The following is a 14662-nucleotide window of genomic DNA, read 5'->3' on the forward strand; positions in this document are numbered from 1 at the left end:
CAAAAATCCCCCCCCATAGGGGAATCAAAGCCCACAACTGGGGGGATTTCGGGTCCCAGGGGGTATTTTTAGGGCGGTTATTTTGGGCTCCCCCCCCCGTTTTTGGGGGTCCCAGGGGGTTATTTTGGGGTCCCCCCCATTTTTTGGGTCCCGGGGGTTATTTGGGGGGGTTATTTTGGGGTGTGATTTTGGGGTCCCCATTTTTGGGGTCCCAGGGGCTATAGGGGGGGTTACTTTGGGGTGTAATTTTGGGGTCCCCCCAGTTTTGGGGTCCCGGGGGCTATTTGGGGGGGTTACTTTGGGACGCAATTTTGGGGTCCCCCATTTTTGGGGTCCCAGGGGCTATTTGGGGGGGTTATTTTGGGTGTGATTTTGGGGTCCCCCCAGTTTTGGGGTCCCGGGGGCTATTTGGGGGGGTTACTTTGGGGTGTAATTTTGGGGTCCCCCCAGTTTTGGGGTCCCGGGGGCTATAGGGGGGGTTTTTTTTGGGGTGTAATTTTGGGGTCCCCCCAGTTTTGGGGTCCCGGGGGCTATAGGGGGGGTTACTTTGGGGTGTGATTTTGGGGTCCCCCCCACTTTTGGGGTCCCCACCCTGCGGATGGCGCTGACGCTCTCGCTGATGTGGCGCCGATTGATCTCCGTCAGTTCCCTGGATGGGGGGGGGGGCACGATTTTAGGGACCCCCCCCCCCAAATTTAACACCCCCCCCACCCCCAACCTCAGGACACCCCCAAAAATGCCCCCCCCCCCAAAAAAAAACAAAACAGGGACCCCCCCCCCCATGCCCCCCCAAACTCCAGGACCCCCCAACCCCAGAGACCCCCCCCAAAAAGGTCCCCCCCCTCAGAGACCCCCCCCCAGGGTCCCCCCAAACCCCAGAGACCCCCCCCCCCAAAAAAAAGGTCCCTCCCCCATAGACCCCCCTGGACCCCCCATGTCCCCCCCCAGCCCCCCAGGGACCCCCCAAAAAAGGTGCCCCCCCCCCCAGCCCCCAGGGCCCCCCCCCAAGGTGCCCCCCCCGGCCCCCCACGCACGCTCCCTGGCGCCCCCCCCTGGCCCGCAGGATGCTCTGGTGCCGCTTCCCCTCCAGGAGCTTCTGCAGCTGCTGCTTCTCCCTGGGGGGGACACGGGGACCCCCAAAATCGGGACCCCCCCAAAACCCCCTGACCCCCCCCCCCAGGGACAAGGGGACCCCCAAAATGGGGACCCCCCCCGAACCCCAAAACCCCCTGACCCCCCCCAGGGACAAGGGGACCCCCAAAATGGGGACCCCCCCCCGAACCCCAAAACCCCCTGACCCCCCCCCCCAGGGACAAGGGGACCCCCAAAATGGGGACCCCCCCCCGAACCCCAAAACCCCCTGACCCCCCCCCCAGGGACAAGGGGACCCCCAAAATGGGGACCCCCCAAAGCCCTGACCCCCCCTGGCCCCCCGGAAATTCCCAGTTCCCCCAGTTCCTTCCCAGTTTCCCCAGTTCTCTCCCAGTCTCTCCCAGTGCTCCCAGTTCCACTCCAACTATACTCCAGTTTCCCCCAGTCCCTCCCAGTCCCTCCCAGTCCCCCCAGTCCCTCCCAGTTCTCTCCAAGTATATCCCAGTTCCCCCCAGTCCATCCCAGTCCCTCCCAGTGTTCCCAGTGCTCCCAGTTCCCCCCAGCTCCCCCCCAGTTCCCTCCCCAGTGCTCCCAGTTCCCTCCCAGTTCCCCCAGTCCCTCCCAGTGTTCCCAGTCCCTCCCATTCCATCCCAGTCCCTCCCAGTCCCTCCCATTCCCCTCCCAGTTCCCTCTCAAGTTCCCTCCCAGTCCATCCCAGTCCCTCCCAGTTCAACCCAGTCCCTCCCATTTCCCTCCCAGTCCATCCCAGTCCCTCCCAGTCCATCCCAGTTCCCTCCCAGTCCCTCCCAGTCCATCCCAGTCCCCTCCCAGTCCATCCCAGTCCCTCCCAGTCCCCCCCAGTCTCTCCCAGTGTTCCCAGTTCACTCAGAGTCTCTCCCAGTTCTCTCCAAGTATATCCCGGTTCCCCCCAGTCCACCCCAGTCCCTCCCAGTGTTCCCAGTGCTCCCAGTTCCCCCCAGTTCCCTCCCAGTGCTCCCAGTTCACTCGCAGTGCCTTCCCAGTGCTCCCAGTTCCACTCCAACTATATCCCAGCTCCCCCCCAGTCCATCCCAGTTCCCCCCCAGTCCATCCCAGTCCCTCCCAGCTCCTCCCATTCCTCTCCCAGTTCCCTCCCAGTTCCCCCCAGTCCATCCCAGTCCCTCCCAGTCTCTCCCAGTCCCCCCCCAGTCCATCCCAGTCCCTCCCAGTGCTCCCAGTTCCCCCAGTTCCCACCTCTCACTGGTTCTCCGCAGCCCCTTGAGCTGGGCGGCCTGAGCCTCCAGCGCCACCTCCCGCAGCCGCTGCTGCGCCTGCACCAGTGCGGACCAGTATGGACCAGTGAGAACCAGTACGGACCAGTGAGAACCAGTACGGACCAGTGCGGACCAGTGAGAACCAGTACGGACCAGTGAGAACCAGTACGGACCAGTGCAGACCAGTGCGGACCAGTGAGAACCAGTACGGACCAGTGCGGACCAGTACGGACCAGTGAGAACCAGTACGGACCAGTGCGGACCAGTGCGGACCAGTGCGAACCAGTACGGACCAGTGCGGACCAGTACGGACCAGCAGCAGCAGCTGCTCTCAGTCCCTCCCAGTGCTCCCAGTTCCCTCCCAGTTCCCCCAGTGCTCCCAGTTCCCCCCAGTTCCCCCAGTGCTCCCAGTTCCCTCCCAGTGCTCCCAGTTCCCCCCAGTCCCCCCAGTGCTCCCAGTTCCCTCCCAGTGCTCCCAGTCCCCCCAGTTCCCTCCCAGTGCTCCCAGTTCCCTCCCAGTGCTCCCAGTCCCCCCAGTGCTCCAGTTCCCTCCCAGTTCCCTCCCAGTGCTCCCAGTCCCCCCAGTGCTCCCAGTTCCCTCCCAGTGCTCCCAGTTCCCTCCCAGTTCCCCCCAGTGCTCCCAGTTCCCTCCCAGTCCCCCCCAGTTCCCTCCCAGTTCCCTCCCAGTGCTCCCAGTTCCCTCCCAGTTCCCCCCCAGTGCTCCCAGTCCCCCCAGTCCCCCCCAGTTCCCTCCCAGTTCCCCCAGTGCTCCCAGTGCTCCCAGTCCCTCCCAGTTCCCTCCCAGTTCCCCCAGTCCCCCCCAGTTCCCTCCCAGTGCTCCCAGTCCCCCCCCAGTTCCCCCCAGTGCTCCCAGTGCTCCCAGTTCACCTCCCGCAGCCGCTCCCTCCTCCAGTCCAGCTCCTCCTGCTCCTGCTGCTCCCGCAGCCGCTGCAGCCCCTCCCCCTCCCTGGGGGGACACCCCGAAATTGGGGGGGGGTCTCTCACCCCTCCCCCCCGCCCCCCCATTCCCGGGGGGGTTTGGGGTCCCCCCCCCCAGGGGGACGATTTTGGGGCTAAAAACCAGGATTTGGGGGCTGGGAAGGGGGTTTTTTTTGGGGGGAGGGGCAGGTTTTTTGGGGGTCCCCCCCAGATTTTGGGGTCCCATATTTACCCCCCCCCATTTTGGGGTCCCTTATTGATCCCCTCCTGGATTTTGGGTCCCCTGATTCATTTATTGCCTGCCCCCCAATTTTGGGGTCCCCTTGATGATTTTGGGGTCCCCCAGCTTCATATATTTGGGGTCCCACACTTGCCCCCCCCCCCCCGGTTTTGGGGGTTCCCCCAGGTTCGTTTTTTGGGGGGTTCCCCCCCGATTTTGGGGTCCCATATTTGCCCCCCCCCCAATTTTGGGGTCCCTTGTTGTTCATTTATTGGGGCCCCCCCAGATTTTGGGGTCCCTTATTGAGTCCCCGCCCCGATTTTGGGGTCCCCCTCAAGATTTTGGGGTCTCTCAGGTTCATTTTTTTGGGGGAACCCGCTGATTTTTGGGGGCTCCCAGGTTCATATTCTGGGGTCCCCCTCAGTATTTTGGGGTCCCCGGGTTCAGTTTTTGGGGTCCCCAAGTATTTTGGGGTCCCCCCATTTTTGGGGTCCCCATTTCCCGTCACCAAAGCCCCATTTTCCGCCCCATTTGCGGCTCTTTTTGGGGGGAATTATTGAATTTCGGGGTCCCCCGCTGGGATTTTGGGGTGCAAGGGGGTGGGTCCAATTATTGGGGTCCCCAGGTTCATTTTTAGGGGTCCCCAAGTATTTTGGGGTCCCCCGGGTGTTTTTGGGGTCCCCATTTCCCGCCCCATTTGCGGCTCTTTTTGGGGGATCAGTGGATTTTGGGGTCCCCCCGCTGGGATTTTGGGGTGCGGAAGGGGGTGGGTCCGATTATTGGGGTCCCCAGGTTCATATTTTGGGGTCCCCCCATTTTTGGGGTCCCCATTATTCCGCCCATTTGCGGCTCTTTTTGGGGGGAATTATTGAATTTCGGGGTCCCCCCGCTGGGATTTTGGGGTGCAAGGGGGGTGGGTCCGATTATTGGGGTCCCCAAGTATTTTGGGGTCCCCCTCCGTTATCGGGGCGCCCCCATTTCCCACCACCAAAGCCCCATTTTCCGCCCCATTTGCGGCTGTTTTTTTTTTTTTTGGGGGGGGGGGGAATTATTGAATTTTGGGGTCCCCCCGGGGGGATTTTGGGGTGCGGGGGGTCCCCCCGGGGTCTGTTTTTTGGGGTGCCCACCTGCGTTTGTGCAGCGTCAGCAGTTTCTGGCGGTGTTTCCGGCGCAAGCCGCGCAGGCGCCGCCGCTGCTGACTCAGCAGCTTGAGCACCCGCCGGTGCTGACTCAGCTCCCCCAGCGGCTGCGGGGACACGGCTGCGAAACGGGGGGTCAGGGGGGGTCCCCAAAGCCATGACCTCCCCCCCCGGGAGGTTTGGGGGACCCCCCTGAACCCCCAAATCGGGGTATGGGCCCCCCCAAAAACCCCGGGTCTCTAAGATGCTCCATATGGATTCAATGATGTGTTGGAGAGAATTTGGGGGTTCAGAGATGATTTTGGGGTTCAGAAAAGAATTGGGGGTCCAGGGGGGTCCCCCAAACTTCCTGGGGGGGAAGGATTTGGGGGACCCCCCTGAACCCCCAAATCGGGTACAGACCCCTCCGAAAACCCGGGTCTCTGGGATGCTCCATATGGATTCAATGATGCATTGGAGAGAATTTGGGGGTTCAGGGGGGATTTGGGGGTTCGGGGGGGTCCCCAAATCCCTGACCCCCTCCGGGAGGTTTGGGGACCCCCCTGAACCCCCAAATCGGGGTACAGACCCCCCAAAAACCCCAGGTCTCTAGGATGCTCCATATGGATTCAATGATGCATTGGAGAGAATTTGGGGGTTCAGGGGGGATTTGGGGGTTCGGGGGGGTCCCCAAATCCCTGACCCCCTCCGGGAGGTTTGGGGACCCCCCTGAACCCCCAAATCGGGGTACAGACCCCCCAAAAAACCCCAGGTCTCTAGGATGCTCCATATGGATTCAATGATGCGTTGGAGAGAATTTGGGGGTTCAGGGGGGATTTGGGGGTTCGGGGGGTCCCCAAATCCCTGACCCCCCCGGGAGGTTTGGGGGACCCCCTGAACCCCCAAATCGGGGTACAGACCCCCCAAAAACCCCAGTCTCTAGGATGCTCCATATGGATTCAATGATGCATTGGAGAGAATTTGGGGGTTCAGGGGGGATTTGGGGGTTCAGAAAAGAATTGCGGGTCCAGGGGGGTCCCCCAAACCTCCTGGGGGGGGAAGGATTTGGGGGACCCCCCTGAACCCCCAAATCGGGGTACAGACCCCCCCGAAAACCCCGGGTCTCTGGGATGCTCCATATGGATTCAATGATGCATTGGAGAGAATTTGGGGGTTCAGGGGGGATTTGGGGGTTCGGGGGGGTCCCCAAATCCCTGACCCCCCCCGGGAGGTTTGGGGGACCCCCCTGAACCCCCAAATCGGGGTATGGGCCCCCCCAAAAACCCCGGGTCTCTAAGATGCTCCATATGGATTCAATGATGTGTTGGAGAGAATTTGGGGGTTCAGAGATGATTTTGGGGTTCAGAAAAGAACTGGGGGTCCAGGGGGTCCCCCAAACTTCCTGGGGGGGGAAGGATTTGGGGGACCCCCCTGAACCCCAAATCGGGGTACAGACCTCCCCGAAAACCCCGGGTCTCCGGGATGCTCCATATGGATTCAATGATGCATTGGAGAGAATTTGGGGGTTCAGGGGGATTTGGGGGTTCGGGGGGGTCCCCAAATCCCTGACCCCCTCCGGGAGGTTTGGGGGACCCCCCTGAACCCCAAATCGGGGTACAGACCCCCCAAAAACCCCAGGTCTCTAGGATGCTCCATATGGATTCAATGATGCATTGGAGAGAATTTGGGGGTTCAGGGGGGATTTGGGGGTTCAGAAAAGAATTGCGGGTCCAGGGGGGTCCCCCAAACCTCCTGGGGGGGGAAGGATTTGGGGGACCCCCCTGAACCCCCAAATCGGGGTACAGACCCCCCCGAAAACCCCGGGTCTCTGGGATGCTCCATATGGATTCAATGATGCATTGGAGAGAATTTGGGGGTTCAGGGGGATTTGGGGGTTCGGGGGGGTCCCCAAATCCCTGACCCCCCCGGGAGGTTTGGGGGACCCCCTGAACCCCCAAATCGGGGTATGGGCCCCCCCAAAAACCCCGGGTCTCTAAGATGCTCCATATGGATTCAATGATGTGTTGGAGAGAATTTGGGGGTTCAGAGATGATTTTGGGGTTCAGAAAAGAACTGGGGGTCCAGGGGGGTCCCCCAAACTTCCTGGGGGGGAAGGATTTGGGAGACCCCCCTGAACCCCCAAATCGGGGTACGGACCCCCCCGAAACCCCGGGTCTCTGGGATGCTCCATATGGATTCAATGATGCATTGGAGAGAATTTGGGGGTTCAGGGGGGATTTGGGGGTTCGGGGGGGTCCCCAAATCCCTGACCCCCCCCGGGAGGTTTGGGGGACCCCCCTGAACCCCCAAATCGGGGTATGGGCCCCCCCAAAAACCCCGGGTCTCTAAGATGCTCCATATGGATTCAATGATGTGTTGGAGAGAATTTGGGGTTCAGAGATGATTTTGGGGTTCAGAAAAGAATTGGGGTCCAGGGGGGTCCCCCAAACTTCCTGGGGGGGGAAGGATTTGGGGGACCCCCCCTGAACCCCCAAATCGGGGTACAGACCTCCCCGAAAACCCCGGGTCTCCGGGATGCTCCATATGGATTCAATGATGCATTGGAGAGAATTTGGGGGTTCAGGGGGGATTTGGGGGTTCGGGGGGTCCCCAAAGTCTTGACCCCCCCCGGGAGGTTTGGGGGACCCCCCTGAACCCCCAAATCGGGGTACAGACCCCCCAAAAACCCCAGGTCTCTAGGATGCTCCATATGGATTCAATGATGCATTGGAGAGAATTTGGGGGTTCAGGGGGATTTGGGGGTTCAGAAAAGAATTGCGGGTCCAGGGGGGTCCCCCAAACCTCCTGGGGGGGGAAGGATTTGGGGGACCCCCCTGAACCCCCAAATCGGGGTACAGACCCCCCCGAAAACCCCCGGGTCTCTGGGATGCTCCATATGGATTCAATGATGCATTGGAGAGAATTTGGGGGTTCAGAGATGATTTTGGGGTTCAGAAAAGAATTGGGGGTCCCCCAAACCTCCTGGGGGGGGGAAGGATTTGGGAGACCCCCCTGAACCCCCAAATCGGGGTACGGACCCCCCCGAAAACCCCGGGTCTCTGGGATGCTCCATATGGATTCAATGATGCATTGGAGAGAATTTGGGGGTTCAGGGGGGATTTGGGGGTTCGGGGGGTCCCCAAATCCCTGACCCCCCCCGGGAGGTTTGGGGGACCCCCCTGAACCCCCAAATCGGGGTATGGGCCCCCCAAAAACCCCGGGTCTCTAAGATGCTCCATATGGATTCAATGATGTGTTGGAGAGAATTTGGGGGTTCAGAGATGATTTTGGGGTTCAGAAAAGAATTGGGGGTCCAGGGGGGTCCCCCCAACTTCCTGGGGGGGGGAAGGATTTGGGGGACCCCCTGAACCCCCAAATCGGGGTACAGACCTCCCCGAAAACCCCGGGTCTCGGGATGCTCCATATGGATTCAATGATGCATTGGAGAGAATTTGGGGGTTCAGGGGGGATTTGGGGGTTCGGGGGGTCCCCAAAGTCTTGACCCCCCCCGGGAGGTTTGGGGGACCCCCCTGAACCCCCAAATCGGGGTACAGACCCCCCAAAAACCCCAGGTCTCTGGGATGCTCCATATGGATTCAATGATGCGTTGGAGAGAATTTGGGGGTTCAGGGGGGGTTTGGGGGTTCAGGGGGATCCCCCCCCCCAAATTTGGGGCGCCCCCCCAGACCCCTCAAATGCGGGGGGGGGGAACGGACACACAATCCCCATGCCCCCCCCATGACTCATTTTGGGGGTCCCTGGAATTTTGGGGGAGTCCCCCTGCAATTTTGGGGGTTCAGCCGGGGGGTCCCCCCCCAAAATTTAGGGGGGGGTCCCCAAAATCTCACCGGTGAGGACGCTGGCGATGAGCTCGTCCCGCTGCCCTGGGCGGGGGGGACACAAAGCGGGGGGTAAATTTGGGGACCCCCCCCACCCCAGCACCCCCAGATTTTGGGGGGGTGTCGATTTTTGGGGTGCCCCCCCCCCCCTTACCTGTGCTGGGGGTTTGGGGGGGCCCGGGGGGGGTGGGGGGGGGCTGGGGGTCGGGGTCAGAGGTCATGGCCCCCCCCACAACGTCACGTGGTTTCTCGGGGTCCTCCTGGGGGGGGGGGAGAAATTGGGGTTCAGGGGGAGCCCCAATTATTTGGGGACCCCCCCCAAGGCTCTTTGAACCCCCCAGGGCTCCCCCAAGAGCCCCGGACCCCCCCAAACCCCTTGGGACCCCCCCCCAAAAACCCTGGGGACCCCCCAAAACCCAGGGGACCCCCCCAAACCCCTCAGGACCCCCCAAAAATCCCTGGGCCCCCCCAAAACCTTCCATAACCCCCCCAAATCCTCCCTCCATCCTGCCCTCCCTGAGCCCATTGCTCAGCCCCAAAGACCCCCCAAAACTCCCCAAAACCCCCCAAAACACCCCTTGGACACCCCCAAAAAACCCAGGGGACCCCCCCAAACCCTCAGGACCCCCCAAAATCCCTGGGGACCCCCAAAAATCCCGGGGACCCCCAAAATCCTCCCTCCATCCTGCCCTCCCTGAGCCCATTGCTCAGTCCCAAAGACCCCCCAAAACTCCCCAAAACACCCCTTGGACACCCCCAAAAAACCCAGGGGACCCCCCCAAACCCTCAGGACCCCCCAAAAATCCCTGGGGACCCCCAAAAATCCCTGGGCCCCCCCAAAACCTTCCATAACCCCCCAAAATCCTCCCTCCATCCTGCCCTCCCTGAGCCCATTGCTCAGCCCCAAAGACCCCCCAAAACTCCCCAAAACACCCCTTGGACACCCCCAAAAAACCCAGGGGACCCCCCCAAACCCCCAGGACCCCCAAAACCCCTCAGGACCCCCCAAAATCCCTGGGGACCCCCAAAATCTTCCCTCCGTCCTGCCCTCCCTGAGCTCATTTCTCAGCCCCAAAGACCCCCCAAAACCCCCAAAACACCCCTTGGACCCCCCCAAAAAACCCAGGGGACCCCCCCAAATCCCTGGGGACCCCCCCAAATCCCTGGGGACCCCCCAAAATCCCTGGGCCCCCCAAAACCTCGGTGTCAGCCATGAGGGCCGCGAGGCGCCGGGCCCGCTCGTCCATCAGGTTGACGTGTTTGATGGGGTTGATCAAGGCCTCGGCGTAATCTGGGGGGGTCCCCAAAATTTGGGGGTGACCCGGTGGGGGGGGACACCCCAAAACACAAAGGGGAGGGTCCCCCCAATAAGGGGAGACCCCCCCCGGAATGAGGGGAAAGGCACAAATGGGGAGACCCCCCCCCAAAAAATGGGAGAGATCGGGAGGGGGATTTTCCCCCCACGGCCTAAAACTGGGGGGGACCCTAAAATGGGGGGACCCCAAAATTGGGGGGGACCTTAAAGGGAGGGAGTAGAAACCCAAAACCGAGGGAAATGGGGACACCCTAAAAATGGGGTGAAAAAAGGGCACCCCAAAAATGAGGGAATTTGGGGACACCCTAAAAATGGGGTGAAAAAAGGGCACCCCAAAAATGAAGGAATTTGGGGACACCCTAAAAATGGGGGGGTGAAAGGGACCCCAAAAATGAGGAAAATGGGGACACCCTAAAAATGGGGGGGTAAAAGGGACCCCAAAAATGAGGGAATTTGGGGACACCCTAAAAATGGGGGGTGAAAAAAAGGGGACCCCAAAAATGAGGGGGGGACCCCCCAAAAAAAGGGGGGAACCCCCCAAAATGGGGGAGATCCCTGATAGATACACATTGAGGCTGCTGCTCCCCCCCCAAAGTTTTGGGGTCCCCCCCCCCGGGTTTCAGGGGGTCCCTGTAGGTTTGGGGGTCCCCCCTGTGTTTTGGGGGGTCCCTGTAGGTTTGGGGGTCCCCCCCGTGTTTTGGGGGGTCCCGGTGGGGTTTGGGGGTCCCCCCGGTTTTGGGGCATCCCTGTAGGTTTGGGGGTCTCCCCTGTGATTTTTGGGGTCCCCCCGTGTTTTGGGGGGGTCTTGGTGGGGTTTGGGGGTCCCCCCGGTTTCGGGGGGTCCCCCCCGGAATTTGGGGGGTCCTGGTGGGTATTGGGGTCCCCCCGGGTTTGGGGCATCCCTGTAGGTTTGGGGGTCTCCCCTGTGTTTTGGGGGGTCCCTGTAAGTTTTGGGGTCCCCCCGTGTTTTGGGGGGGTCTTGGTGGGGTTTGGGGGTCCCCCCGGTTTCAGGGGGTCCCCCCCAGAATTTGGGGGGTCCCGGTGGGTATTGGGGTCCCCCGGTGTCTTGGGGGGCTCCCAGGAGGCTGAGGGTCCCCCCTGGGTTTTGGGGGGGTCCCTGTGGGTCTGGGGGACCCCCCCTAGGTGAGGCCTGCCCCCCCCCCCCCCCGTTGCCATGGTAACAGGGCGCTGTGGGCAGGCCTGCTGCTTGTTGCCATGGCAACCGGCTTCATGCAGGGCATTGTGGGTAGGCCTGCAGCCACGTTGCCATGGCAACAGGCCTGGTCTGGGGCCTGCGCGTAGGCCCGACTCCCATTGGGGACCCCCCCGCCCTGGGTTTTTGGGGATCCCCCCCGGGTTTTGGGGTCCCCCCCGTACCCTGGTGTCCCTGGGGTACGTAGTCCGTGGCCTGCGTGTGCAGCAGCAGCGACGGCAGCAGCAGCGGCTGGTTGCTCTCGTTGCGCAGACACACGTAGCGGTAGCCTGGGAAACGGGACAGTGAGCGGGGGGACACGGGGGGGACAATGGGGGAGAAAATGGGGGAGAATGGGGGGACAATGGGGGGATATGTGGGGGACAGTGGGGGGACAATGGGGGGACAATGGGGGGGACAATGGGGGGAAAAATGGGGGACAATGGGGGACAATGGGGGGGCAAGGGGGGGCAATGGGGGGGACATGGGGGTAAATAGGGGGAAAAATGGGGGAAAATGGGGGGAAATGGGGGGAAATGGGGGAGAAAATGGGGGGACAATGGGGGGACAATGGGGGGACAATGGGGGGGACAGTGGGGGGAGAAAATGGGGGGAGAATGGGGGGACATGGGGAGAAATGGAGGGAAACGGGGGGACAACGGGGGGACAACGGGGGGACAATGGGGGGACAATGGGGGGGGGGGGACTGGGGGGGCAGCCCCTGACCCCCCAAACCCGCCCCTGGGGTCACGCCCGGCCCCCCCGTTGCCATGGAAACAGGGCCTGTGGGCAGGCCCGAGCCGCGTTGCCATGGCAACGGGCCTGGTCTGCGGCCTGCGCGTAGGCCCGACTCCCCTTGGGGACCCCCCCCCGGGTTTTGGGGACCCCCCCCTGGGTTTTGGGGACCCCCCCCGGGTTTTGGGGACCCCCCCCGGTTGGGGACACCCCGGGGCCGCTCACCCGAGCGCAGGTCGGCCACGGGCAGCACCCGCTGGCCCAGCAGCCGCCCCCCCTCCTCGTAGGCGGCCACGCGCAGCCAGGACAGGGCCGGCAGCACCACCTGCGGACCAGTACGGACCAGTATGGACCAGTATAGACCAGTACGGACCAGTATAGACCAGTACAGACCAGTATAGACCAGTACGGACCAGTGACAGACACCCCAGTGCCCCCCGTCAAACCACACACAGCCAGGACAGGGCCGGCAGCACCACGTACGGACCAGTATGGACCAGTACAGACCAGTATGGACCAGTACGAACCAGTACAGACCAGTACAGAGCCATACAAAACAATACAGACCAGTGACTCCCAAGGGACCTCCCAGTTCCCCCCAGTCCCCCAGTCCCCCCAGTCCTCCAGTCCTCCCAGTCCCCCAGTCCCCCCAGTTCTCCCAGTCCCCCAGTCCCCCCAGTTCCCCAGCCCCCCCAGTTCCCCCCAGTCCCCCCAGTCCTCCCAGTCCCCCAGTCCCCCCAGTTCCCCCAGTCCTCCCAGTGCTCCCAGTCCCCCAGTCCCCCAGTCTCCCCAGTTCCCCAGTTCCCCCCAGTGCTCCCAGTTCCCTCCCAGTGCTCCCAGTCCCCCAGTCCCCCCAGTCCCCCCAGTTCCCCCAGTGCTCCCAGTCCCCCCCAGTCCCCCCAGTCCCCCCAGTCCCCCAGTTCCCCCAGTCCTCCCAGTCCCCCAGTCCCTCCCAGTCCCCCCAGTCCCCCAGTCCCTCCCAGTCCCCCAGTCCCCCCAGTCCCCCAGTTCCCCCAGTCCTCCCAGTCCCCCCAGTTCCCCCAGTGCTCCCAGTGCTCCCAGCTCCCCCAGTCCCTCCAGTTCCCCCAGTCTCCCAGTCCCCCCAATCCCCCTAGTCCCCCAGTTCCCCAGTCCCCCAGTCCCCCAGTCCCCCAGTGTTCCCAGTTCCCCCCAGTCCCTCCCAGTCCCCCCAGTGCTCCCAGTCCCCCAGTCCCTCCAGTTCCCCCCAGTCCCCCCAGTTCCCCAGTTCCCCCAGTCCCCCAGTTCCCCAGTCCCCCCAGTTCCCCCCAGTCCTCCCAGTGCTCCCAGTCCCTCCCAGTTCCCCCAATCCCCCCAGTTCCCCCAGTTCCCCAGTCCCCAGTCCCCCCAGTCCCCCAGTCCCCCCAGTCCCCCAGTCCCCCCAGTTCCCCCAGTTCTCCCAGTCCCCCCAGTTCCCCCAGTGCTCCCAGTCCCCCAAGTCCCCCCAGTCCCCCAGTTCCCCCAGTTCCCCCAGTCCCCCCAGTTCCCCAGTCCCCCAGTTCCCCCCCAGTCCTCCCAGTGCTCCCAGTCCCTCCCAGTTCCCCCAATCCCCCCAGTTCCCCCAGTTCCCCAGTCCCCCCAGTCCCTCCCAGTCCCCCCAATCCCCCCAGTTCCCCCAGTTCCCCAGTCCCCCAGTCCCCCCAGTCCCCCCAGTCCCCCAGTCCCCCCAGTTCCCCCAGTTCCCCCAGTCCCCCCAGTTCCCCCAGTGCTCCCAGTCCCCCCAGTCCCCCCAGTCCCCCAGTCCTCCCAGTCCCCCAGTCCCCCCAGTCCCCCCAGTTCCCCCAGTTCTCCCAGTCCCCCAGTCCTCCCAGTCCCCCAGTCCCCCAGTCCCCCCAGTTCCCCCAGTTCTCCCAGTCCCCCCAGTTCCCCAGTCCCCCCAGTCCCCCCAGTGCTCCCAGCCCCCCCAGTGCTCCCAGTCCCCCCAGTCCCCCCAGTGCTCCCAGCCCCCCCAGTGCTCCCAGTCCCCCAGTCCCCCCAGTCCCCCCAGTTCCCCCAGTTCTCCCAGTCCCCCCAGTTCCCCAGTCCCCCAGTCCCCCCAGTCCCCCCAGTTCCCCCAGTTCTCCCAGTCCCCCCAGTTCCCCAGTCCCCCCAGTCCCCCCAGTCCCCCAGTCCCCCAGTCCCCCCAGTCCCCCCAGTGCTCCCAGTCCCCCCAGTTCCCCCCAGTCCCCCGCCCCGCGCACCTTGGGCACCCGGAAGGGCTCGTCGTCCCAGAGCAGGTTGAAGGGCCCGTTCTGGCTGACGCGGGTGCGGAACCTGCGCCGGGCGTCCACGGGCACCCCGAACACGTCCAGCTCCACGAACACCCCGCCGCGGCGATCGCTCAGGAACTGCCCCGACAGCACCTGCGCGGCCCAGCGCTCAGCGGGGACCCCGAACCCTGCCCGGGACCCTGAACCCCAAACCTGAGCTGGGACCCCAAATCCTGCCCTGAACCCCAAACCTGAGCTGGGACCCCGAATCCTGCCCGGGACCCCGAATCCTGCCCTGGACCCCAAATCCTGCCCGGGACCCCAAATCCTGCCCGGGACCCCAAATCCTGCCTGGGACCCTGAACCCCAGCCCTCAGCCGGGACCCCGAATCCTGCCCGGGACCCCGAATCCTGCCCGGGACCCCAAATCCTGCCCGGGACCCCGAATCCTGCCCGGGACCCCTGAACCCCAAACCTCAGCCGGGACCCCAAATCCTGCCCGGGACCCCGAATCCTGCCCAGGACCCCAAATCCTGCCCGGGACCCCAAATCCTGCCTGGGACCCTGAACCCCAGCCCTCAGCCGGGACCCCGAATCCTGCCCGGGACCCCGAATCCTGCCCGGGACCCCAAATCCTGCCCGGGACCCCGAATCCTGCCCGGGACCCCTGAACCCCAAACCTCAGCCGGGACCCCAAATCCTGCCCGGGACCCCGAATCCTGCCCAGGACCCCAAATCCTGCCCGGGACCCC

At 63.6% G+C, this 14662-nt stretch overlaps 2 protein-coding genes across 2 annotated transcripts in view; one reads left to right on the top strand and one right to left on the bottom strand.

The window, feature by feature from the left end:
• The window catches only part of LOC136000262 (1-phosphatidylinositol 4,5-bisphosphate phosphodiesterase beta-3-like), a 36156-nt gene that overhangs the window by 348 nt on the left and 21146 nt on the right, over positions 1 to 14662 (bottom strand). The window contains 11 exon segments of the mRNA XM_065654041.1: positions 547 to 649; positions 1035 to 1115; positions 2326 to 2402; positions 3234 to 3312; positions 4632 to 4764; positions 8471 to 8506; positions 8616 to 8721; positions 9661 to 9752; positions 11154 to 11258; positions 11929 to 12028; positions 13902 to 14063. Of these exon segments, the coding sequence (XP_065510113.1) occupies positions 547 to 649; positions 1035 to 1115; positions 2326 to 2402; positions 3234 to 3312; positions 4632 to 4764; positions 8471 to 8506; positions 8616 to 8721; positions 9661 to 9752; positions 11154 to 11258; positions 11929 to 12028; positions 13902 to 14063 (1074 nt within the window).
• LOC136000369 (uncharacterized) lies at positions 13099 to 13854 on the top strand (the record flags this gene model as incomplete). Its single annotated transcript, XM_065654143.1, has 1 exon — positions 13099 to 13854. A coding segment is annotated over one exon (756 nt), but the record flags the coding sequence as incomplete, so codon positions are not given.

The sequence above is a fragment of the Caloenas nicobarica genome, chromosome 32 (assembly GCF_036013445.1).
Source record: "Caloenas nicobarica isolate bCalNic1 chromosome 32, bCalNic1.hap1, whole genome shotgun sequence".
Lineage (NCBI taxonomy): Eukaryota > Metazoa > Chordata > Aves > Columbiformes > Columbidae > Caloenas > Caloenas nicobarica.